The following is a 27,522-nucleotide window of genomic DNA, read 5'->3' on the forward strand; positions in this document are numbered from 1 at the left end:
ATAGATACTAGATACCCACCATCTCTTCGTCGACTTCAAAGAAGCCTATGACAGTGTTAAAAGAAGTGCATTATATAATGCAATGATATACTTTGGGATCCCACCTAAGTTAGTTAAGTTGACCCAACTAACAATGCAAAACGTAAGCTCGTGCGTTAGAATTCAAGGAGAAAACTCTACGTTCTTTGACGTTGATAATGGTCTAAGACAGGGAGACGCGCTGGCGTGTCTCCTCTTTAATATTGCCTTGTAAAAGGCAGTCAGACAATTAAACATTAGAATGAATGGAACTATTTTTAATAGATCGACGCAAATTCTCGCATTCGCTGACGATATAGTTATAGTGGGCGGAAGTATGAGAGACATGGTGCAGTGTTTTACAAGGCTTGCGGACGCGGCAAGTGAATTAGGACTTGTGGTAAACGAGGAAAAAACCAAATATATGTTGCTCCCGAAATATCCAACAGAGAATTCAAATTAACAATCACACCTTTGAGCAAGTCAAGGAATTCACATATCTTGGATCGCTAGTAAACTCAATAAACACGACAAGCGATGAAATAAAAAGACGCATATAGCAAAGCAATAGCAAACAGAACTGTTCACGGTCTCCATAAACATTATTTAAAAAATAAAAATATAAAACGTGCAGTAAAAGCTCAATATATACAAGACCTTAATCAGACCGGTTTTGATATATGGAGCTGAAACGTGGACCCTATCTCAAAGTGATGAAAGACTTCTTGGTATTTTTGAGAGAAAAATTCTTAGAAAGATTTTTGGGACAGTAAATGAAAATGGGCTGTGGCGTCGAAGATACAACTTTGAACTGTATCAGTTATACACCGATCCAGATATTGTGAAATTCGTTAAAGTGCAGAGACTTAGATGCGCTGAACACATTGCTAGGATGTCAGATCACGAATACACTAAGAGACTAACATTTTCAAAACCAGAGGGCACAAGAAGTAGAGGACGACCACAAAGAAGATGGATTGATGATGTGGAAGAAGACCTAAAGATTCTAGGGGTCAGAAGATGGAGGGAAGTTGCCAGAAATCGACAGGAGTGGCGACTTCTTTGTGAGCAGGCCAAGATCCACAACGGATTGTCGAGCCACTTATGATGATGATGACCTACCTACCTATCTCGATAAACGCACCAGGCAGTACAAACACAAACAAACACAAGACATAGATTATGTTTATTCTCTTTTATTAGAAGATTTTTTTGTGTTTCTCCTTCAAAAATTTCAAGACGCAATTTTCAGTAGTAATTGCACAAGAGCTCTAAAATTATTGAATTTTTCCCGAGTGTCACTTTGACAGTTTTAATTTTACGAGCCGAAGGCGAGTGAAATTATTTCAAAGTGTCACGAGGGCAAAAATTCTATATTAATTTTAGAAATCGAGTGCAATTTGTTGCGATTATTTCATGAATAAAACTGTTCAAAACCAAAATTTTGTTGTAATTTATTTATGTAAGTACAAATTAGTACAATTAAACACACAGTTGTTATAAATATTTCACAGTTGAAAGTCATCATTTTTATAATTTTCAAAACATTAATTGTCATTAATGTCACTGAATGTATTTTTTCGTAGCAACGAAGGGCATCTGACGTAATAAACTTGACGACGGGAAATTATCAAAAATTATCGATTTAATTTAGATTTCTGTATTGGTCAGAATCTCCTATGAATGAAATAATCAAAGTGATGAATAAAGATCTTACTGAAATTTATATGATATACAGAGTGAACGACAAAAATGCTACATACTAAACTCAGACTTTATTCAGTTTTTTAAATTTAATACTAATAAATATAATATGATAATTTATTGCTGTATTGCTACTAATAATATGACTGTAATCCAATACATTTCTTTTGTAGATAGTCTAACTTATTAATAACATTAAAATAGTTTTCTAATCCTTTGCCGTTCGGAGGTGTGTCACAAGAATCTGCTGCTATACAAACTGGTAAAAATGTCAAACCACAATCGTTAGACATTAAGAGAGTAACTTGGTTTGCATTTAACCATGCATGTAAATTGTCCATACAAGGACAAGACCATGGGTTATGATCTATGCCTATCTGCTCTAAGGTAAGTTCTCTGTGTTCTTGAAGATCCAGTTTAAAAAAGTTATTTGATGCTATGTTTAGAGTGTTTATTGATATTTTACTTGAAAAAATGTTCGTATTAAGGCTTGATAATAGGTTACTCTTTAAATTTAAAACTTTTAATGATTTGAGCGCCCTAAATGCTTCTTTACCTATAGATGAAATCCTGTTATATGAAAAATCAACTTCCTTCAATACAGGCATCCCATCAAACGCTCTTTGAGGAATGGATTCAATTTTATTAAATGAAAAATCGAAAATTTCTATATTTGGTGAATAAGCAAACCAGACTTTCTTCCATTCTCTAAACTCGTTGTGACTAAAATTAACTTCAGTCATTGTCATATTGGATAGGGCTTCATCTGTCATTGAACTAATTTTGTTGTTATTTAAACGTAATATTTTGATTGTGTTGAATACGTCGTAGATTCCTAAAAGAAAAATTTAGTTATAAATAATTTAACAAATAGACCAATCAAAGAAAAATCTGACCAAAAAAATAAAGTAAGGATGAAAATTTGGGAGTAGGTAGTTGAAATTGTATTTTATTATATAAGAAAAAATTTACAATTTCACATCCCCTCCATTTTACCAAAATGGAGGGGAGTATCCCTTCTCGGGGGTGAAAAAATATATATTCAAAATAAGTCCGGAATTGGAAAAAAACACTAATTCTAAGTAACCTTTGTTCTATAGAGTTTTTTCACTAAGTCGATACTTTTCGAGTTATTTGCGAGTGAATGTTCATTTTTAACAACAAAAAACATGTTTTTGGACCGTTTTTTCGCAAATAACTCAAAAAGTAAGTATTTTATCGAAAAAACTATTCTTAGTAAAAATATAGCTCATAAAAAATTCAAAAGAATGCTGTGGGCATAAAGTCTGTATACCCAGTAGAAGCGGAGTTGTGGCTAATGAAAAGTAGGTTCTTATTCGTCCAATTCCAAATCGTATATTTCAAAGTGAAATAACCAAAAACACGGAGCACTTTCCTGGGAAAAATCATTACAACTCTTTTAAAGTGTTTAAAAAAAGGTTTATTTTTATTTTTTTTTTAAATTCTAACATCAAAAGTAAGTGAGTTATGCTCAAAATATTGTTGGTCGCTTTTATTTTTTGGTAAAAAAATCGCTAAAATCGCCCCCTAATTAGCATCCCAAATAAGATTAATCATTACCGCTTCATAAGGTACTTTGTTTATATATTCTTTATATATCTATAAGTTTCATTGGCTCAAACTGTTAATTTTTGAACAAAATTGGTTTTAAAATGAAAAACTTTTTCTAATTTTGAAAAAAATTCGATTATTTTCTTCAAAATAACTTAATAATTATTAGTAATACCAAAAATCTCAAAAAATAATAACATGTACGTTTTGCTTTTCTGAATATTTTGGATTTTTTGGTTTTCCTGGTACACAAAAATTGATTATGCTATGACTGTTCAAAATTTGCATACACTCGTGATTAGTGACTCGTTCAAGCCATTTTAACTACAGCCATTTCAAAAACAAGCATTTTAAGACTATGAAACTTAGAGACCATAAATAAAGAATACATGAGCAAAGTAACTTGTCAGGAGGTAACGATTAATTTTATTTGGAATGCTAATTAGGGGGTGATTTTCGCGATTTTTTTACCGAGAAATAGAAGCGACCAACAATATTTTGAGCGTTACTCCCTTACTTTTAAGGTTAGAAGTTTTTTTAAAAACAAAAATAAACCTTTTTTTAAATGCTTTAAAAAAGTTGTATTGAGTTTTTCCCAGAAAGTGCTCCTTTTGAGGTTATTTCACGTTGAAATATTCGATTTAAAATTTGACGAAGAAGGGCGTACTTCTTCTCATTAGCTATAACTTTGCTTCTACGGGGTCAACAGACTTCGAGCATACACCATTTGTTTCACGTTTTTATAAGCTATATTTTCGCTAAGAATATTTTTTTCGATAAAATACTTATTTTTTGAGTTATTTGCGAAAAACCTTCCAAAAGCATGTTATTTTTTGTCAAAAATGAACATATTCACTCGCAAATAACTCGAAAAGTATTGACTTAGTGAAAAAACGCTATAGAACAAACGTTGCTTAGAATTAGTCATTTTATCCAATTCCGGACTTATTTTGAATGTATATTTTCACTCCCGAAAAGGGGGTATTCCCCTCCATTTTTGTAAAGTGGAGGGGATGTAGAATTGTAAACTTTTTATTATATAATAATAGACAATTTCAACTACCTATTCCCAAATTTTCATCTTTCCTTTATTTTTTTGGAGGGTTTCGTAAAGTTTTGGGTTCCTTGATCGGGCTAAAATGGTAGTCATTCATTACTTTATTTTTAACAGTGACAAAAATATAATTCACTTAGTGTGTTAATACAGAGAGGCAGGTATGTCAACTGCGCTGTGCATACATATTTTACCGATTTCGAGAAGGCGTTTGACAAAGTACCATATTTGAAACTAATCCATATCCTAAAAACATCAGCACTCGACGATAAGGATATAGGACTGATCTTAAAATTGTATATCCAAGAAAAAGGAGTAGCTTAATTCAAAAATTATTTATTCGAGATCTTCACAGTCGGAAAAGGAGTTAAACATGGTTGCATACTGTCACCAGCATTATTTAACATATACTCTGAAAACATCTTTAGAGAAGCCTTGGGCGAATCAGATGGTATTCCAGTAAATGACCAACTTATAAAAATATTATATATGCAGACGATATAGTATTGCTATATGCTAGATAGTGCACAGGGGCTCCAAAGAATAATGGATAATGTTGTAGAAACTTATAACAAATACGACCTAAAACTAAATTGTAAGAAGACAAAAATAATCATTTATTTGTAAGAACACCAACATAAACGCCCAAATAACAATATGCGGTGGACTATTAGAAAGAGTGGAGGAAATATGATATTTGGGCTACAATGTTCAAGATACCTCGCATCATAGCTACAAAATAAAACTTACATTGATAAAGCCAGAAGCTCTTTCAACAGTCTTAAGAACATTATCTGCCACCTATCTTTAATTATCAATAAACGCACAATAATTCTTAGATGGCCTTACGTCTTCTTACCTCTTTAGTGTCCTTCTCGACGAAGTAGAAAGCTGGAGTCTTCCAGAAGATACCATGAAACTTTTAGAAGCATTTGAACGTGGTGTTACCCACAGATCACTTAACTCTCTTTAGATGTTTCACGCAGGTATCTCAAGGTCATCCTAAACTAAATGTCATTTCGAGTACCGATTCCTTTTTTCAGATGTCGCTATACGTCTTCGTGCCAATCAAAAGTATTCGTATAACCGATATTCGATATTCTAATAACCGATCACTTGTGACCAGTAGAAACGTTTCGGGACCTCAAATTTCTATTCCTTAAACCGAGATATTCCTATAACCGGTATTCTAATAAGCGGGTTCGACTGTATAAACTGTTATATTAATTTTTTTTGTTGAAAGTCCTACAACAAGTAGAGATGCACACATGTTTCAATCATTTGAGATACCCTTTTGTAGAAGTATTTGGAAGACAACTATTAATAATTTCATTTGTAAAAAATATATACAAAGTGGTTTTGGGAGCGTTCAAGTATTACGTAAAGCGATTTTTGAAGATTTTTAACCCCCCCCCCCACCCCCTACGTAACGCACTCTTATGGGAGTTTAACTATTGCGTGACGCAATTTTTGAAGATTTTTGACCCCCCCCCCCCAACCTGCGTTACGTAATACTTGAATGGTCCATTTGCTGGTATTAAATTTTGTATTTTGTATATTTGAAATTAAATATAATTTACATATTTTAAATGCAAATTATTTTTTTTCCAACAATACATTATATTTAAATATTTTAACCTAACAAAATTACATTTTGAAATTCCCGCTTGGATTAGTTCCGATACAGGCGGCTTGGAGCGATGTTTTTCATATTTAACCAAAGCGTTATCGTGAAACATCTAGAAGGGGTAGGTGATATGTGGTGTTACCGACATATTTATGTTAAGGGTCTCATATAGGTATAATGAGATTCAAAATTATGGAATAAATTCATTTTTTTTGAGAATAGGCCACTTTGGAGAAAAATCCCGAGATAGGTCGATTTTTATTTTTAGATTATGATTTTTTTGGCATATATATATATATATATATATATATATATATATATATATATATATATATATATATATATATATATATATATATATATATATATATATATATATATATATATATATATATATATCACACTAGGGACGTCTTCGATCTGGGCGTGATGACGTAATCGATAATTTTTTTTATGAGGATAGGGATGGTGTGTTAGCTCGTATGGTAAACAACAAACTACAAACCAAATAAGCAAAATATGGGTTGTACGTACCTCCAGTGACCTCAGTTATCAAATTATGAGTAACTTCGACAACTCGGATTCTTAGCAAATTTCTTAGTGCACCCCGAGCAATAGTTTTAATTTTGCAGTTGTTCAGTTCTAAAATATCCAATCTTACTAAATGTCTAATATAATCCTTTCCTATATTTGGAATATTTTGGTTTCTTATATGAATTTCGGTAATCGTTTTGCCGCCAAAATTCTTTCTCTCGAGGCAACCACTGAATGTCATGTTACTTCTAAAATAAATAAATAAACAATTACAACAAGGTTAACTAGTGAATATACAATAATGAACAAAAATATGGAATATTTTGAATAAAATTGTTTGTGCTGCAATGCTCCCAGTCTCATAGGAATAGGAATTATTTTCTGAATGCGATATTTGTTTCTTTATAAACATACACATTTTGTTTATTTCGGATTTTCGAAGTATCCAATCAGCTATGAGCTCTTCTTTATCTCTATTTATTACTCACTGATATAATATGGAGGATTTCGAGCACAACACAGTACACAAACAAGACAACACAAAGTATGGTGCAGATATGTAGATGATATGTTCTCCATTTGGCTCCACGAACCAGAGACATTGACGGTCAACAATAAAGAAGAATCCATCAAATTCACCAAGGAACAGAAAACAATAATACACTTCTTTTTCTAGATGTGCTAATTACAAAACTAAGTATATATATCGACATAAGTAAGTATATTATATTTTGATGTATATGTTACAGTTCAAGTTGATTATCCAGTTGGAGTTGACTTTTCCTAGTTCGAGTCGACTTAAACGGCTGGTTTTAGTAAAAGTTGATTATAAATATAAAATGAAGATTTTTACTCAACATTTACTAGTAAAAGTAGACTCTAGACAACTAGTTAAAGTATACTCTTCCCAATGCTATCTAGTAAAAGTTGATTCACACAAACAACCGATTCTAGAAATTAAATGTTACTGTATATTATGTTCAAATCGTGATATTTGTAGTCCAGGCTGTATCATCGCCCCCGTTAGGTAAATTATTCCAGTTCGATTTTTTGCACAAACTTACTCAAAAAGAGGTCCTTATAACGAATCCACAGGGTGTCAGGTGGTACCGTAATCGAAAAATTGTTTAAACAATTTTTTTTAAACAAATTCACAAAAAAATTCACTTCGGACATTTTTTTTACATCAATAATTTGGGTAAATGAGCACCATTGGACGGTCGGAATGGAGGATCTTACTCGCACTCACATTGACGGCCGCCTCAATACGCGTTTAGCCCTCATTGTTGATAATTAAAAATAACAGCTTAGTAATAAAATAATGACAAAAATTTCTTTAGGATCTTGTAGGGGGCTTTAAACTTTGATTATGTGACTTTCTGACTTTCATAATAATAGTTTTTAATCGAGTTATTAAGCCTTAAAAATGGCCATTTCGCATTTTTCAAATTTTAAATCGCGTATAACTCTAAAACTATCAATTTTAGGGAAAAATCACAGGAGACCTTTTTTGCAAAATAATCTAAAAAATTTGTCCGGAGTGAAATACTTAGTTATTTATAAAACAGTTCGTGAAGTATGCTTTTTGCGCACGCACGCGATGTTTAGAGCACGAGCGGGTCGAATGCTATACATCGTCTAAGTACGCAAAAAGTACTTCACGCACTGTTTCGTACAATATTTTATCTACCAAAAAACAAATAAAAAAACTGCAACTCTTCGTCACTGGAATACATTCCTATTTTACAATTTTTTAGAACTTTGACATTTAAAAATTCAAACTTCTGTCAAACCACAAAACTGTCAAAATTTTTTTGTAATTTATTGCTCACATGTCATCACCATGACAAGGCGAAAGTTAAGGATATTTGATTACAGTGGAACTTGGATATTACGGCCTCGGTAGTTACGTCACCTCGGTTGTAACGTCAATTTTTAATAGGTCCGGCCAAAAACTATTCGATAACATTATTAAAAACCCGGTTCTAGCGGTAAAAATAAAGTAAATCTCGTCTATAGCGTCATAACATGTTACAGTAGGTTGTTGTTTTTTCATTTTATGAAGAATAAAGTGCAATGCGTTTCCAGCTTTGCGACATTGCTCCTTCCAAGAATGTGAGAAAGGCCCATTATCCCTTTGTGTACAGTTATGTGAGCTTGGCAGTTTATGATTTCTTATTATTTATCAGTGCCATCATAAAGAGTCAAATTTTCTGCTGTAATAAAATAGTGCAAATAATGCTGTAATAAAATTTTGCCTGGTTAAAATTTCATTTTTTTCTACCTCTTTATAACGTCACTCTGATATAGCGTCATTTTTTTACTGGACCCTTCAATGACGCTATAACCAAGTTCCACTGTATATGAAAGTGTGCTACAAAACAGTGCGAAAAAGTTATTCCCATTTAAAATACATTATTATTTCAAGCACACTTTAATTTAACACCTTCATGTACTGCTATCTATATTTACAATTTTCACACAATAAAAACTTATACATAATATGAGGTAGAGTAGATAAGAATTATTTTTGTGAATTTGGTTAACAAAAATTGGTTAAACAATTTTTCGACCGCGGTACCGCCTGACACTGTGTATTTGTTATAAGGATGTATTTAGAAAGAAGACTAAGTTTTCACTCTAATGGCATATAGAACATCCCACCAGAATGAAAACAATGGGAACCTTCTCTGGTTACACCTCCGAGGCTTCTACAAGTTGCAAGCCATACGGATGCTGAGACTAAGGAAGATGAGGGAATTCTACAATTTACAATTCACGTCCCATCTGCTCAGCGCGGTTAAGTTCCAACGAGAATGGTTCCCTTCATACTCCACACAGAGTAAATGTAAATCAAAAATGAATAACCATTTTCAATTTCGTTTCAAAACGAAAATACAGCCGAACCATATCCTAGTCCAATCAGAGAGTGCTGCAAGCACCTCTACCGGTTTCGAAACTTATTAGTCTCTCATCAGGAGGCACATAATATGCTGCTCTCCCGGATCCAACCAAAACAAACCCCAGCGTGCAGTCCCAAATTGCAACGAACGAAATGGCATAGTTGCCCTAGCGGCAACTGCTAGCAAAAAGACTAAGTTTTCACTCTAATGGCATATATAACATCCCACCAGAATGAAAACAATGGGAACCTTCTCTGGTTACACCTCCGAGGCTTCTACAATTTGCAAGCCATACGGATGTATTTGTTTGAGTAAGTTGGTGCAAAAAAATCGAATCAGAATAATTTACCTAACGGGGACGACGTTACAGCCTGGACTAATAAGTAGTTGAAACGGTCAAAACAAAGAGACGCACACTCATCAAAGATGCACGTGAGATTATACTCGTATAAATTGTATAATCTACTTTTACTAACAAGAGTTAGGAAGTAACTTCAACTAGTAAAAGTTGATTTAAATTTTTCAAATCAACTTTTACTGCTCGTTTCAGTTGGAGTTGACTCGAACTAGGAAAAATCAACTCTAACTGAGAATCAACTTGAACTGTAACATACACATGTACCTATATGTATTTGTTTTTGTTTATATTTATATTTGTGTTTATAATCCGTTATCATCGTTTGTAACGCATTTATACAGTTGAGTCCATGGTTATTTACCCGGGCGTCATCATTAGCATACGAAATAAGTCGGAAATTTACTTCACGCAACAGCAAGTGACAGAAAATGGCTACTGCTTCGAGCACGGATTATAATATAAAATTTTACGTTATCAAATAAATAAAATGTAAAATATTAGTTTTGCTTTAAAATTTTGGGTGCAGGATTACAGCTACATTTGAAGTAGCTTAATAAATTGTTTTAATATTAGTGATTAATTAATTATCATTAGTAATTCAATAAAATATTTTCTTTTTGTCATTTCTTTCACTTTTGCGAAAACTTAAACAAAACTATGCCTTAACTATCTGAATGAGATTAACTTTTTATGTAAATGAATGGCAAAATAAAATACACTTACTATAAAATTTCAAACCCTAATATAAAATTAGTTCTGAAAACAACTGTTTGTGTAATATAAATGACAAAAAAACAGCAAAAATCCAACAAACTGATAGCCACAAGTAAACAAACCAGAGACGTCACAAATTGTACTTAAAATCTGAAAACGTCCCCAAGCATCTTTTTTATGCCTATCTTTTTTCGATGTACTGAGTCTAGAGCGTTCATAAAAATAGCATGTGTCTTTATAGACCAGGACGCATCTGTAAAAATAGTACATTTGGACGTTGAGAGGTGATTCAAATTTGTTTGCAGAAATTGCTTGAAAATAACTCAAATAATATTTGAGTTATCCTCCCTCTCAAAAAGGTCCGGAACATTGTTTAAATAATCAAAATGTCAAAAAATGAAGGAAAAATTCGATTTTTTTCTTGGTTTTTTGATTATAACTTTAAAAGTATTCATTTTAGAGAAAAGTTGTACTAACATAAAAGTTGTGTAATTAAATTTCCTACAATATAAAATTGGTTAAAAATGTAAAAAAAATAGTTACCCTTGTTGCAAAATAGCAATAATTGCGAAAAAAAAACATACAAAAACAAGTATTCGCATTTTACGTTTTTCAACCATTTATGCTACACCTAGGACTTTCATATTTCACCCAGAAAAACTTTATGATACAATAAAACAATGCTGTAAATTTCATTAAATGCTGTAAATTTCATTAAGATCGGTTCAATAGATATTGCAAAATAAATTTTGCAATCCAGCTTTCGCAAAAAAATTCATTTTTTCAAAATGTTACAGGACTGAAAATAAAGCGGATAGCAAGTTTAAATTTTTTTTGCGTATAGAAGTGAACTGTACTTTTCATTTGCAATTTGCAAAAGTAAAATTTATTAACTACCACGGCGTCAGGAATTTTTTTAAAATAAACATTAATTATTGGTGCTACGCGCAGGACAGCGGATAGTTTGCTCTGATTGGGCATTCCAATGACCTTTAATAATGATTGATACATTTTAATTTTTATTACATTTCGATATAAATAAATTTGTTTATTGCAAAATAAAAACACATACTCTATCCTTTGAAATAACACTTTTTTAACAAAAACTTTCTTTGTTCATACTTAGAAGTATGAACTTAGAGAATAAAAGTTTATTATTTTTAAACATATGCAATTGTTTAAACAATATTTCACAAACAATAATAAAATTAGTTTGATTTTTGTGTAATTAAAATATTAAAATACAACAAAATATAGAGTAAAAAAATAATATATTAGATAAAGATTGGAAGAAATTTTGGTGGAAATCAACTTGTGTGAATCGAACACCGCTGTCCTGCGCGTAGCACCAAAAATTAATGTTTATTTAAAAAATTTCCCGACGCCGTGGTAATTATTCAATTTTACTTTTGCAAATTGCAAATGAAAGGTACAGTACACTTCTATAAGCAAAAAAAAAATCAACTTGCTATCTGCTTTATTTTTAGTCCTGCAATATTTAAAAAAAATGAATTTTTTTTGCGAAAGCTGGATTGCAAAATTTATTTTGCAAAATCTATTAAACCGATCTTAATGAAATCTACAGTATTGTTTTACTATATCATAAAGTTTTTCTGGGTAAAATATGAAGGTACTAAGTGTACCATAAATGGTTGAAAAACGTAAAATGCGAATACTTGTTTCTGTATGGTTTTTTTTTGCAATTATTGCTATTTTGCAAGAGGGGTGACTATTTTTTAAATTTTTAACTAATTCTATATTATAGGAAATTTAATTACACAACTTTTATTTCAGTACAACTTTTCTCAAAAATGAATAGTTTTAAAGTTATAATCAAAAAACCAATAAAAAAATCGAATTTTTCCTTCACATTTTGACATTTTGATTATTTAAACAATGTTCCGGACCATTCTGAGTGGGAGGATAACTCAAATATTATTATTTGAGTTATTTTCAAGCAATTTCTGCAAAAAAATTTGAGTCACCTCTCAACGTCCATCTCAAAACAGATGTGCCCTGGACTATTACTTAAACACAGACAAAAGCTGGTTTGTCTTTAGTCTCATGCGTGGAAGAGAATGATGCCAGATAAAAAGTATGTGTTTTATCTCGCCAGGTATTAATGACGCACGGGTAAAGAACCATGGACTCAACTGTAATTATTATCCATGTACGTCATCCGCTAAATAAATAAAATAAATTGCGTTTTGAATATAAAATCCAGTTTCCTGCCACAAATTCACCATTATCAATATTATCACTGTATAAACATAAAACAAATCTTAAAATATAAGTAAACAAAAAGAAAATACCTTTCTCCAGTCTCCCGTTCTTTCACTTCTATTAAAACATTTTTGATGCCTTCGCAGGCTAAAATAGCCTTGAAAGGTAGTGCTAATAGAACAATAATAGTAAACACTGCGAAAACAGCTATATGAGACATGTTTGTCATCAAACTTAACACTAAATCGGTCGCAAAGTTTAATAAACCGACAGACCTTGGTTTATCATATGAGGTCAGATCTAGTGGAATTTTATTTAGTTGTAATTTCAATGATTTCTGCTTGGCAATTCTCTTTACTTCAACTTGTTGATAATTTCGATTTGAGGAAATTGTTATGCCAGAGAGAAATCAACTTGATGTTGAGTAATGTATATAGAATTCTTAAACGTTATAGGCCAATAAGTGACTGTTTTGGAGTGTAAGGCGCGTTTTCACGATACACTTTGGATGATCATCCCGGATGAATCATCCAAAGTGATTGCGGTGATGAAAGTTATTATCGTTTACATGGATCACCAAGACTGAATTAGTCTGTTCACTTACAAATGGCGCCGACTGAAGTTGTACGTGCTGGAATTGGCATAATATGTGAATGTCTTTTAAATGAACTTAGACATGCACTTGAAAAACAGAAGATTAGAAAAAACGACGTTGGTGGGTAAGCCCGTGGATAAATCGACGCTACAAAATGGGGGCGTCAACGTGTTTGTTAAAGGAATGGTCTACAGAACATCAAGACATGTTAAAAAAACCATCTAAAAACGTACAAACACAACAACTACGCACTTTAAACACGTCAATAAACATCCACGTGGACCTGTTTCCGCCTTTCACTAGTCACTGCCGATGACTCACAGCAATAAAAGCATGTTTACATGGTTCACTTTGGATGATTCATCCGCGATGCATCCTCTAAAGTGAACAAAAGTAGAACTCGGTTCAACTTCGTTCAATATTCATTTTGAATGATAATTTTCGATGATTATTAGTTTACACGATTCATTTATTTTTCACTTTGGATGATTCATCCGGAATGATCATCCAAAGTGTACCGTGAAAACGCGTCTGTAGTTTTCTTTTTTATTTACAACTAGTGATTCTGTCCGTCGCTATGCGACTTAGGATACACTCAATTATTGCCCTCTACAGTCACTGCACTCAATTTTTTTTCCTGCAAGCCGTCTGTTGTGAACCGGTCGTACTGCAGCCACTTAGCTTATTGTACATCTTTCATTCCTTTATAAAACCCATTCCAGAATTCTGGAATCCTGTACCAGCATATACAGGTCTAGTGTGTGGGTGCCATATATATTTTGAGTCACTTAGATGTTTTCGAAAAGTGTTTGTCGCCTTCGATCCAATGCCTCGCAGTCATGCAAGTATGGTTGACTGTTTCAGGTTCTCTGTTACAGGTTCTGCAGCTCAAGCCTCCATGAAGCAGCCCATTGTATGCAGACGACCCTTAACTGGCGTATGCCCAGGGAGGAAACCTGTTGTGACTCTGAGCTGATTCCTGGTTGTTTTCAGCAGTAATTCAGCCCTAATAGCACATGTCTGTGCAATATACATCTTGCCAGGTGTTTGACCGGGTATACTCTCCCAGTGTGAGTTGTGTTAGCTTCGGATCCAGGCTAATTTACGTTAGTGGATGGTGCTTTTTGGCACTCCCACTATATGCTCTGGACCCAGGTATTTTGTAGCTGATGCTCTCCTGGCAAGTGCATCAGCTCCTTCGTTTACGTAAATGCCCCGATGACCTGGAACCCATACCAGTATAACACTGTTATGTTGGCCAGTCTGTCAAGTTCTTGTCGACATTCCCACACTAGACCACAGTTCACCTTAGGGCTTATAAGATCCCCAATGGCTACTTGGCTATCCATGCATATGTCAACCCCTGCAGTTCGAAGGCCCTCAAGTTGTTTTCACTTGCACACTGCAAGATTGCAAAAATCTCTGCCTGAAATATAGAGGTATATTCTCCCAGTGGAACACAAATGTCGAAATTTCCACCACTACAAAATATTCCTGCGCCCGAACCTTCTGCCCTTTTAGACCCATCCATATACCAGGTATAACTGCAGTCTGGGTCGAGAGTTTCCTCTGTCCCATTCCTCTCGTGTGCAAATGTCCACTTGAAAAGGTACTTCAGGCTTGTATCTGGATGTATTATCTGGTCAGTAAAATCTGGTCAGAAATCATCATCCATTCGGCATCATTAGTTTCATTTATTATTCTACTTCGAATTCGGAGAATTCTGAAAATCCCATGGACTGATCGGGTCACAAATGAGGAGGTCGTTAGAAGAATGGGGAAGAACCGAGAGGTACTAACCACCATCAAATCTCGAAAGTTGGAATACTTTGGACACGTGCGAAATGAATCCAGATACGCCCTCGCACAAGCCATCCTGCAAGTAAAAATATTTGGAAAGCGAGGTCCAGGTCAGAACTTGGTTCAACACAACATCTGTGCAGATTTTCCGCGTTGCTGCAGATAAAATGAAGATTGTCATGATGATCGCCAACACTCGTCACGGATAGGCACATCAAGAAAAAGAACATTATTCTACTTACCAAACTTAAAAGTTGTCACCAAACTTAACACTAAATCGGTCTCAAAGTTTAATCAACCGACAGACCTTGGTTTATCATATGAGGTCAGATATAGCGGAATTTTATGTAGTTGTAGTTTCAATGTCCTTCTGCTTAGAAATTCTCTCTACTTCAATTTGTTGATAATTTCAATTTCAGGAAATTGTTATGCCAGTGAGAGATCAACTAGATGTTGAGTAATGTACAGAATTCTTAAGCGATATATGCCAGTACATGACTGCTTTGGACTGTGGTTTTCCGTTTTATTTACAATAAGTCACTCTTGGCAGTGTCGTCACGCTGCATAGATAAACTAAACAAATTGCCTACTTTAAGTATAGAGTATAGAGTATGGGGTCAGATAGAAAGAAATTGACGGAAAAAGAGTTTGTAAGGACGGATGGAAGCTACCCACGCCTATAATTTGGGCAGGGTATACAAAGAAGAAGAAGATTCAGACTATAGCCAAGCGGGAAAGGCGGTAAATTCCCATTCGCTTCATTGTAGACATGCTTTAGCAGACGATAGTTCAGAACCTGGACACCGATTTTTGACCCTCCGCTTCGTTATCGGTCATTCGCTATCTGTATCTGTAGACTGTACAGATAGCGAATGATCGATAGCGAAGCGAAGGGTCAAAAATCAGAGCCCTGGCCCAGGACAGAAAAACAAAGACTAAGGCAGCAGTTAAAATTCAAAATGAACCTGCTAGACTGGAAATGCTGGTGCACCTATCGAATGGAACTATGGGTGAGAAGTACTGCAAGAGATGAGGGCGTACGGCACGGTGAATGTAAATAAATAAAAACATTAGAAATAGAAAACAAGAATTAAGATATAATCTCACGTTAAAGTAAATAATAAAAACAATAAATGTAATAAAACAAATACTTACATAATATAGTAAATAATAAAAACAAATCACCAAATCAAACAAAGTGTCAACACCGCATGTGTCAAATAAATGTTACCTATTTATGCCAAATAGATAATGCGATAACGGTGGGTTCATTGGGAAAAAATATTCCCATGAGATTTTTTTTACATAATTACAATCGTGAGACATCCCAGAATAAGGTTCAAGAAGCCGCCCACGTAAAAAGTGGGCCAAATATTTTTAACAATTTTTTTTAATCAAATTGCAAAAATCAATATTTTTTGCCCGGACAATTTTTTTGTAGGTTTTTTGGACCATTCTGGATAAAATAGGTCTCATATAATTTTTCACGTTTTCGAGTTATAAGCAATTTAAAATTGAAAAAAACGAAAAATGGCGATTTTCAAGGCTTAATAACTCGGTTAAAAGTTATTATTATGAAAGTCAGAAAGTGACTAAATCAAAGTTTAATGCCCGCCCTACAAGATCCTGAATAAATTTTTGTCATTATTTTATTACTAAGCTATTATTTTTAAGTAATAATATTGAGCGCCATGCACGTGGTAGCCTGCCGTAAATGCTGAGTGCGAGAGAGATGCCATTCCGGCAGTCCAATTGTGCATCTTACTTGCACTCACATTTACGGCTGCCTACCACGTGCATGGCGCTCATTATTATTACTTAAAAATAACAGCTTAGTAATAAAATAATGACAAAAATTTCTTCAGGATCTTGTAGGGGGGGCATTAAACTTTGATTTAGTCGCTTTTTGACTTTCATAATAATAACTTTTAAACGAGTTATTAAGCCTTGAAAATCGTCATTTTTCGTTTGTTTCAAATTTAAATTTCTTATAATTCGAAAACGATCAACTTTAGAGAAAAATTATAAGAGACTTTTTTATCCAGAATGGTCCAAAAAACCTAGAAAAAAAATTGTCCGGGCCAAAAATATTGATTTTTGCAATTTGATTAAAAAAAATTGTTAAAAAAAATTTGGCAAATTTTTCACGCGGGCGACTTCTTGAAATTTATTCTGGGATGTCTCACGAATGTGATTATGCAAAAAAAATTCATGGGAATATTTTTCCCAACGGACCCGCCGTTTTCGCCTTGTCTAAAAATGTCACCTTGCCAAAATGTTCGATCGCAGTTAGAGTGTACCTAATCCGAACAAGTGTGCTTTATAAAAACGCTTTATATTCCACTTATACAAATTAAATGAAACAAGTTAGGTTATGTTTATTTAAACTTACATTAATAGAAATTTTCCAGTATTGTTTCTACGCGTTTATAATAAAATATGTCTTGTGGCTGTAATTCCAGTGTACTCGGCTAAACGATTCTAAATAGAAACAGACCCACCACTTAAATATTTCATCTTGGTATCATATGACGTCACGTGATATGACGCGGATGACGTTCAATCTATATTGTACGGACTGTAATTAGAGATTTTGTACATCCCACTGGTTGCCTTGTGAGTTATGCTTTAGATTAGGTACGTTCACTTCATACTTAGATTTATTCTTATCTTTGATCTTACCAAGAAGTGATCCAAGTTACTTTTCTGCTTCTCTCATGGCTATGTGTGCTGATGATATTACTAGAGTGCATGGCTTTCCTTTGTAACTGTGTAGTTTTTACTACGATACAGCAAATTCTGCTAATCGTGATCATTATAGTTAGTGGTATAGTGTAAACTGCCAGAGAGAGATCAATCTCTCTGATTGAGCAGAGGGTGCCAAACACTGATTTTTATGCTTTTCCTCACCCAGTTTGACATTGAAATCGCCCAATATGATTTTGTCATCGTGTCTGGGTGCTGCTGCGTACTGTTGTTCTAGAAGTTCATAGAATATAACTTTGTCCTCTGCATATGTTTCTTCAGTTGGTGTATGCACTGTTAAAAAAGTTAGATTTGCTCACTTTCTTTTCAGTCTTAAAGAACACATGCGTTTATTTATTGGTTGTAATTCTATTATGACAGACTTCAGTTTTTACTGTTTATTACGAAACTACACACATACTCATGCCTTTGCTCTTATTATTATTCCTCTTATCTAAGGTAAGTAAACTTTACCCTTAGCGAAATAATTAATATAAAATATATAATAAAATATTTATTAATAAATAAATAATACAATAAAAGTATTAAACAAAACTGAAAATCTGCTAAACTCAGACTTTATTCAATTCTTAAATTTAATACTATTATGTGGTAATTTAGGGATCTGTTGCTACTAATAAGCCAATACATTCCTTTTGTAGATCATCTAAACTATTAATCACACTAAGATAATTTTCTAATCCTTTGCCGTTCGGAGGTGTGTCACAAGAATCTGCTGTTATACAAATGGGTAAAAATGACAAGCCACAATTGTCTGAATTTAAGAGAGTAACTTTGTTTGCGTTTAACCATGCATGTAAATTGCCCATACAAGGACAAGACCATGGGTTATGATCTATCCCTATCTCCCTTAAGCTCAGTTCCTTGTGTTCTTTAAGATCCAGCTTCCAGAACAAATTTGATGCTATATTTAAAGTGCCTATCGTTATTTTACGAGGAAAAATGTTCGTATTAAGGCTTGATAATCTGTTACTCTTTAAATTTAAAACTTTTAATGATTTGAGCGCTCTAAATGCTTCTTTACCTATAGATGAAATCTTGTTATATGAAAAATCAACTTCCTTTAATACAGGCATCCCGTCAAATGCTCTTTTAGGAATAGATTCAATTTTATTAAATGAAAAATCCAAAATTTCTATATCTGGTGAATAAGCAAACCAGACTTTCTTCCATTCTCTAAATTCGTTGTGGCTAAAATTAACTTCAGTCATTGTCATATTGGATAGGGCTTCATCTGTTATTGAGCTAATTTTGTTGTTGTTTAAACGTAAGATTTTGATTGTCTCAAATATGTCGTAGATCCCTAAAACAAATATTTAGTTAGAAATAATTTAAAAAATGATGCAGCCTTCATTAGTTTATTTTTAATACATAGTAATAAAAATATAATCCACTTATAGTAGGTACGTATTGAACATACAGAGAGGTTCTAAATTATGGAATAAATTCATTTTTTTTTTTTCGAGAATAGGCCACTTTGGAGGAAAATCCCGAGGCAGGTCGATTTTTGTTTTTAAATTATGGTTTTTTGACCTATATGCCATAAGAGTGATGTCATCCATTTGGGCGTGATGACGTAATCGATGATTTTTTTAAATGATAATAGGGGTCGTCTGGTAGCTCATTTGAAAAGTTATTCAATTCTCTTTTCAGTACTGTAAACATTAACATCATCATTTATATACACGGTGGCCATAAAATAATTTTTGAATTAAATTAATTGACGCAAAAAGAAGAATGTATGTAATTTATTTAACTCAAAATACATTTTACTGCTGTCGGAAAAGTAAAGAGCAAAACTGTTTTTTCACAAATATAAACATTGCTTTTCACTTAAATTAAATGTTCATACTGCCAAGAGGCAAGTGGGTGGCTGTTTGACATTTAATTTAAGCGAAAAGCAATGCTTTATCGCCGCTTTAAAAGGGGCATATCGAATTTCTTAAACATTTCTACCAAACATTGATATTGCCACTTTTTGCCGATTCTGACAAAGTTCCATTTCTACTATAAATGACAAACAAAATATGATGTGTAAAGCAACAGATAAGTAAGTGAGTAATTATTGTACATCGTGTACAAAACTGTGATGTATTAATTTGTAAGTAAATCGTTGAAGGAATAGTCACTAACTAATTACTAATGTACACTAATAGTCACTAATATGTCAAGCAACAAACTACAAACAAAATAAGCAAAAAATGAGTTATACGTACCTCCAGTGACCTCAGTTATCAAATTATGGGTAACTTCGACAACTCTGATTCTTGGTAAATTTTTTAGTGCTCCTCTAGCGATATTTTTAATTTTGCAGTTGTTGAGTTCTAAAACATCTAATCTAACTAAATGTTTAATATATTCCCATCCTATATTTGGAATATTTTGGTTTCTTATATGAATTTCGGTAATGGTTTTCCCTCCAAAATTTTTTCTCTCCAAGCAACCACTGAATGTGATGTTACTTCTAAAATAAATAAATTAATTAATAAATAATTATACTACTGCGTTGGTTGACTAGCGAATAAATTTTACACAATTAGGGGAGTGCATATAGATTTTCACTTAGGAAAAAATCAAACAAGATAGAACTTTTTGTAATTTCATTAAGAAATGTTTAATAAACAACATATCAAAAAGTTCTACTCGAGAAGTGGGTGCTTCATTTTTTATTAAACAAATGAACTACGAAATTAGATGTTTTTTTTAAATAACTCCGAAAACATAAATTTTAGAAAAAAACTGACTTGACCATTGAAAAATTCATAAAATTTTACAAAAAAAAACTTTATATAAAGAATTTTCTAAAATTACCCTTCTCACAAACATTAGCGCACTGTAAACTAGCGTACGGCGAAGTGTATGGTTGAGTTATTTTAATGTAATTCTTTAATTAATGGATCAAATGAAATTTTACAAATTGAACATGGAAGAAGAATAATAAAGCTATCTTATGGTTATAATAGAAAGAAATAAAATGTATGGTCATAAGTACGGTGTGGGCGGAAAGTGAGCCTTACATGAATTTTCTTTAAAAATGATTTAAAAATGTGTAACTAATACAATTTTTCTTATAAAACTCTCAGTTTTGCACAACTTACCTTTCAAGCATCGTACTAAATGATGTTTCTTTCAAAAAAATCTAAAGAATTGAATTCAAATGATATGACGTCTCAAAAAATGTAATATTTGAAATCATCGTAGTTTCATAGAATTACCACCAATTTAAGACGGTATTACTCAAGTTTGAACAGATCTATTACAGTTTTATAACTATATTATTAAAGCTTAGGATGCAATCTTTAAAATTCACTGAATTATTTTACTTTAGAAATGAACTAAACTATTTCTTTTTGAGAAAATTAAAAAAGATAACAAAAATTTAATAGAAAAACCGAAAATTACCAGCTAAAAAAATGTTTATACAAAGTGATCAAAACTTTTTTCTGTAAAACTTACCTAAAATACAGTTAATAATAAGCTTTAACAATAATAAATGTTCAGTAAAAAAAATTTTTTAGCTCTTATACAGTATGTCTGCGTAACTTGGAACCTATTGATACCTTTTTTATTATCAGTTTTACGAAAAAAAGTTATTCTTTATAAAATACTCTTCATCGAATATAATTTAAGATGCAATCATCAAATATCAAATTTAATTAATTTTATACGAGGTATGTCAAAAAATATGAATTTCACTCAAGAGTAAAGTAGCTTTACATTTCACAATATCGAAAAGTGTTATTAAGAAAAGTTGTTTGGAATTAAAAAATTTGTTTTAGTGTTCAATTACATCCCTCTAATTAAAATATTGTGAATAATAAAGGCACGTAACTCTTAAGAAAAATTCATATTTTTTACATGCCTCGTATAAAATTAAAATAGTTTGATATCTGATGGTTGTATCTTAGATTTTAGACCAGGGAGAGCATTTTATGAGGTATAACTTTTTTTCGTAAAATTGATAATAAAAAAATGTGGTTCCATGTGGTTCCTAGCTACGCATACATATTGTTTAAGAGCTTCTGTATAAGAATTTTCAAATTGCAATGCCATATTCGGATTGAGCATAATCAAAAACAAAATAGAAACATATTTAATCAAAGTAAAATGATGAATTTAACGATATTTTTAAAATTATTTATACAAAACAATTGTTATTGTTTAAACAATTAATAAACAATTCTCGGTCAAATCTGCGAGTAGAACTTTTTACTTTAATAAGTATATAAACTAACAAAAAAAGTTTTAGAAAAATATAAGCTTGTTTGAATTTTTCCGAAACAATGCATGTTTTCGTTCTAACTGCACTCCCCTAAATCGTTTTTTTTGTATATTACCAATCCAAACTATTTATTGAATTATTCCCCAATTTTCTATCAATTAAACTAAAAAAGGATAGTTCCCTGGGTTGGCTGATACGATATAGTCAAATAAACTCTAACATCGAAGTAAAACCACTTCTGTGTAGTAGGTATAATTTAATAAAATCCTAAAAAATCCCAATGTACTGTATAAAATATGTTCAGAGCGAACGTTTTCGGACCTATCAGTCCATCATCAGAGAACCTAAAATATGATAAGTAATCCCACTATTAAAATTGAAAAGATGGTTGAAAGTTTGAATGCTAAAAATTGTGGTTATGATTACTTACTCATATACTTGCTAACTAGCCCCAGAACCAAAGAATGGTTATGATTATAAATGAAGCTACATTCTAAGGTAGTGAAATCGAAAAGCCTTAGCGCTGATGTTAGTAGATTATTTCATTCATAGGAGATTCTGACCAATAGAAAGCTACAGAAATCTAAATTAAATTGATAATTTTTGATAATTTCCCGTCGTCAAGTATATTACGTCAGATGCCCTTCGTTGCTACGAAAAAATACATTCAGTGACATTAATCACAATTAATGTTTTAAAAATTATAAAAGTGATGACTTTCAACCGTGAAATATTTATAACAACTGTGTGTTTAATTGTACTAATTTTGTACTTACATAAATAAATTACAATAAAATTCTGGTTTTGAACAGTTTTGTTCATGAAATAATCGCAACAAATTGCACTCGATCTCTAAAATTAATATAGAATTTTAGAGCTCTTGTGCAATTACTACTGATAACCTCTGGGAACATGGTGAAACCCTAATCGAAAACTTTAACCGACCATCTTGGCCAAGAATGTCTGCCAAGTGTCAAAAGTTCATAAGGAAATACTTGAAGTGACAGTGACAGTACAGGAAGAAGGCAGTCGATTTTCAAAAGTTATAAGACAATGTTTACGATCAAAATAAAGATGTAATAAAATTGTAATTGTCTACTGTAATTAAAAAGAAAGAGTCAAATTTTGTTTTACAAGAATTTTAAAATTTAAAATTTAATTGATTGTTGACTACAAATTGACTATAAGATTACACTGAACAAATTAGTTAAAAAAGAAAAAATGTGAACTAATTATAAGACAATAAGAAACGAAACACATTCAGTCGTAAGAAGAATAAAAAATGATCACTGGGAATGTTTTTTTGAAAGAAATGGATCATGCTTTTTTTGGTCTCTAAAAGAAAATATAGCACTTAATAAGAGGTCAAAGAACGGAAGTAAAGGAACTAATAAAACCAAAACACATAGAAAAGGATGCATGGATTGACTATCTAAAAAAGCTCTATGCAGAGGAAGAACAAATGATGCTAGAACCGGAAACACTAGAAGTTACCACAAATGAAGATGTTAATATAAGTAGGTACACAGTACACAGGAAGTTCGGAAAACACCTGAAAAGCTGAAGAACAGAAAAGCTGCAGGTAAAGATGGAATACCAAACGAATTACTGAAATATTGTGGAGCAGCAATGACAGAACAATTAACAACATTAATCAACAAAATCATAAAACACATTAAAATACCGGAAGAATGGAGAAGGAGCGAACTAATTCTACTATTTAGTCAGAAAACTACAGAGGTATCAACTTATTAAATACTACCCTAACACTTACAACTACAATTTTACAAGACCTAATGAATCAGAGGATAAGTTTAGCAGACGAACAACAGGGTTTTCTTACTGGAGGATCGTGTATAGATGCAATATTCGTTATAAAGAAAATTACTGAGAAATCACTAGAGTACAATAGACCAGCGGGGTTCAAATGGGGTAGTGAAGCGCAATACATGATGCTGTTTCCAGTTAGCATCTCTAGCCTCTCCTTCTCAATTCCTATCCTTACCTTCACGAAGTGCGGCTTGAGCTGCACGGGTGAACCCCGGAGAACCTGAGCAACCTTACCCGAGATTGGGTAACCAACCCCAGTGGAAAGTAGGGTCAGGGCTGACGAGGAAGGGAAAATGGTCCTCCGAAAAGGGGGTTGGGCGATAGGCCAGTAAACTATTCTTGTAAAAAAGTACTACTACCAAACCTTCAGATAGGCCTCGGAATGGACGGATATCAAGACGACGACTTTTGCAACGGAATATGGAATTTATGCCGGGAACATGGAATGTCAGAACGCTAACGCGTTCATGGAAAAAAACAGCGGTAAATCGAAATTATTGGAGAAGCTTGTTGAAGGAGGCTAAGGATGGATGGACAATAGACCAGCATTTCTATGTCTGATTGACTTGAAGAAAGCATTTGACAGAGTAAGACTCAAAGATGTAATCTATCTTTTGTATAATGGAGAAGTCCCCCTAGATATAATAAAAACTATTGAAAACATGTACCAAAATAACAAAATGGAAGTTAGAATAGATGGACAACTTACAGAAGCTATAGACATAGGCAGCGAAATAAGACAGGGAGACTTATTGAGTCCTATGCTCTTCAATTTAATCATGGATGAAATCATCAAAAACGTCAACAAAGGAAGAGGATGTAGAATGGGAAATAAACAAGTAAAAATACTCTGCTATGCAGACGACGCAATATTGATAGCCCAAGATGAAGATAGTCTGCAAAGATTAGTCCACAGATTTAACATAAGAGCACAAGAATTCAATATGACAAATTCATCTCAGAAAACTAAAACAATAGTAATCAGTAAAGACCCAATCAGATGCAAAATAGAAATATATGACATCAGTATTAAACAAGTAATGGAAGTAAAATACCTTGGAATTACAATATCAAGTTAAGGAGACCTAGACAAATAGACTGGCAGGATTTCTTAGTAATACTGTATGGCGAAACCAATATATTAACACTGAGATGAAGTCAAGAATTTATAAAGCCAGTGTAAGACCAATAATGATATGCATTAGAAACAAGACCTATTACAGCCACAACACAAAGACTACTGGAAACAGCGGAGATGAAAGTACTGAGAAGATTTACAGGAAATACACTGAGAGATCGAAAGAGGAGTGAAGACATTAGAAGACAATGTAACGTACAGTGTACAAACGAATGGACACTAAATAGAAAAAAGGAATGGAATACCCACATAACCAGAATGGGGGAGACACTTGTGGTCAAAATAGCAAGAGATAAATCAGCAATCGGTAGAAGAAGTATCAGCCGACCGAGCAAAAGATGGATGACCATAGAGGTATCAATCCGCCAATGAACAAGCAGAATTGCTGATAAAGAGGAAGAAGAAGAAGAACAACTATAAAATACTTCGTCATTGCTTTTAGAATATAAAACAAAATTTCTCACCTTAGATTGTGCATTACCACTGCACATGCAAATTAATATAAGCGAATCTTATACAATATAATTAAATAAACAAACAATCAATTACCTTTCACTCTCACTATCTTTCACTTCGATTAAAACATTTTTGATACCCCCACAGGCCGAAATAGCTTTGAAAGGTAATGTTAATAGAACAATTGTAAACACCGCGAAAATAATTTTATGAGACATGTTTTTGTCACCAAACTTATTAACACTATAAACACTAAAGTTTAATCAACTGACAGACCTTGGCTTATCATTATGAGGTCAGATATAGCGGGATTTTACTTAATTTTTAATTTCATTTTTTTGGTTGGAAATTCTCTCTACTTCAACTTGTTGATAATTTCGATTTCAGGAAATTGTTATGCCAGTGAGAGATCAACTTGATGTTGAGTAATGTACAGAATTCGTCAGAAATTCGGAAATTTCAATAATAGGTCAGTAAATAAGTGTGAACTACGGCGATACCGTGTAATTTTCAGGGTCATCATTGAATTGCATGAAAATTTGGATTGATTTTTTACTTGGGGGTAAAGACACCCCTTCTCGGTAAAAAGTTGCTTTATTAGTCCGGGATCCCAGGCGCATTTCACCATTTATTACTAAAGCTAATTTTTTGTGAGCAGCTTTATTTTGACGAGACGCCTAACTTTTTTCCGTACATCAATTTCCGTTTCTGGTAGCTAACACGGGTAGCAAGAATGAAATATTTTGATTTCGCGAGTATCTAAAATTTATTATTAACTGGTATTCTTTTTTTTTGTTAATTTTCAAGATCAGCATCATTCTCTTTGTCTTATCCCTATGCGGGGTCGGCTTCCCTAATTGCATTGCTCCACACAGTTCTATCTTGGGTCATATCAATATTAATCCTCTTTACCAACATGTCCTGCCTAATCGTCTCCCCCCCCCAGGTCTTTTTTGGTCTTCCTCTCCTACTACTTCCAGGAATTCTTCGTACTTCAGCAATTCTTCGTATTGGGTGATTAGGCTCTCGACGTTGAACATGACAAAACCATCTCAACCTATGCTCTCTCATTTTGGCATCAATTGGTGCCACACCTAGACTTACCCTAATATACTCATTTTTAATTTTATCCTTTTTTGTCACGCCACTCATCCATCTAATCCAGCGATACTCAAAGTGTGTTCCGCGGAACCCTAGGGTTCCGCGATACCCCTGTAGGGGTTCCGCGAGAATTAAAAAAAAAATTCAAAACACCTCTTTCTGTTCGACTTTTCTGACGCGGTATAGCACGATTCACGAGGCGTGGTCGAACCACAGGTCGAACTTAGTTGCCTCCTGTTGACTCATACAATTTTACTAGCCTGTCACCGCTGATACACGACTTGGTGTGACTAAAGAATACCCCAACCAACTTGGTTGGTTGGGGTATTCTTTGGTGACTTAGTCCTTAGTACTGTCAGTAGTCAGTCGACAATTAGGGTTCGGAGCGAAAAAAGTGTTTATTTTTCTACTGCTGTATTCTGATTGTATTAGTTTTGTACTTTTGTTGTTTGTGATTGTACGTTATTTTGTGGTTTTTAATAAAGAAGAATATGACGTTGGCTTGAAGGCGTTAAACGTGATGCAATAACATCTTCTACCGAAGCCGAATGTTCGAAAGCAGTACACGCGGAATATGCAGCAATTAGCGGTCAAGACGATTATGCAACGACGTCAGTTCCACGGTTTCAAAGGCGAAAAATAGGAAGTTTGATGACACAGTTTCGGATTTGTTGATTCCAACGGCTCACCTAACTGCATTTTATGTAGTAAACTGTTTCATAATAGTTCCAATGGCACCTGCTAAGTTGCGCCGACATTTAGAAACTGTACACCCCGAGTCTAAAAACAAGAATAAAGAATTTTTTATAGGTAAAAAAGAACAGTTATTGGAAAGTCAAAAAACTATAATGCATGTAACCAAAACTTTCAATGAAAAGGCCACAGAGCCATTATATTATTTAGTTAG

The 27,522-nt window shown here is 33.1% G+C and overlaps 2 protein-coding genes across 2 annotated transcripts; both read right to left on the bottom strand.

Annotated features, from left to right (window-relative positions):
• Positions 1-1,778: 1,778 nt before the first annotated feature.
• On the bottom strand, positions 1,779-13,190 carry LOC114335324 (chaoptin-like). Its single transcript, XM_028285548.2, has 3 exons — positions 12,797-13,190; positions 6,510-6,757; positions 1,779-2,557 (listed from the first exon to the last, which is right to left on the bottom strand). Exons 1-3 carry the CDS (start codon positions 12,934-12,936, stop codon positions 1,857-1,859), a joined length of 1,089 nt encoding a protein of 362 aa, XP_028141349.1. The 5' UTR covers positions 12,937-13,190; the 3' UTR covers positions 1,779-1,856.
• A 5,158-nt stretch (positions 13,191-18,348) lies between these two features.
• LOC114335323 (chaoptin-like) lies at positions 18,349-25,855 on the bottom strand. Its single transcript, XM_028285547.2, has 3 exons — positions 25,608-25,855; positions 20,085-20,332; positions 18,349-19,171 (listed from the first exon to the last, which is right to left on the bottom strand). Exons 1-3 carry the CDS (start codon positions 25,730-25,732, stop codon positions 18,465-18,467), a joined length of 1,080 nt encoding a protein of 359 aa, XP_028141348.1. The 5' UTR covers positions 25,733-25,855; the 3' UTR covers positions 18,349-18,464.
• Between the last annotated feature and the right edge of the window lie 1,667 nt (positions 25,856-27,522).

Source organism: Diabrotica virgifera, chromosome 6 (assembly GCF_917563875.1).
Source record: "Diabrotica virgifera virgifera chromosome 6, PGI_DIABVI_V3a".
Classification (NCBI taxonomy): Eukaryota; Metazoa; Arthropoda; class Insecta; order Coleoptera; family Chrysomelidae; genus Diabrotica; species Diabrotica virgifera.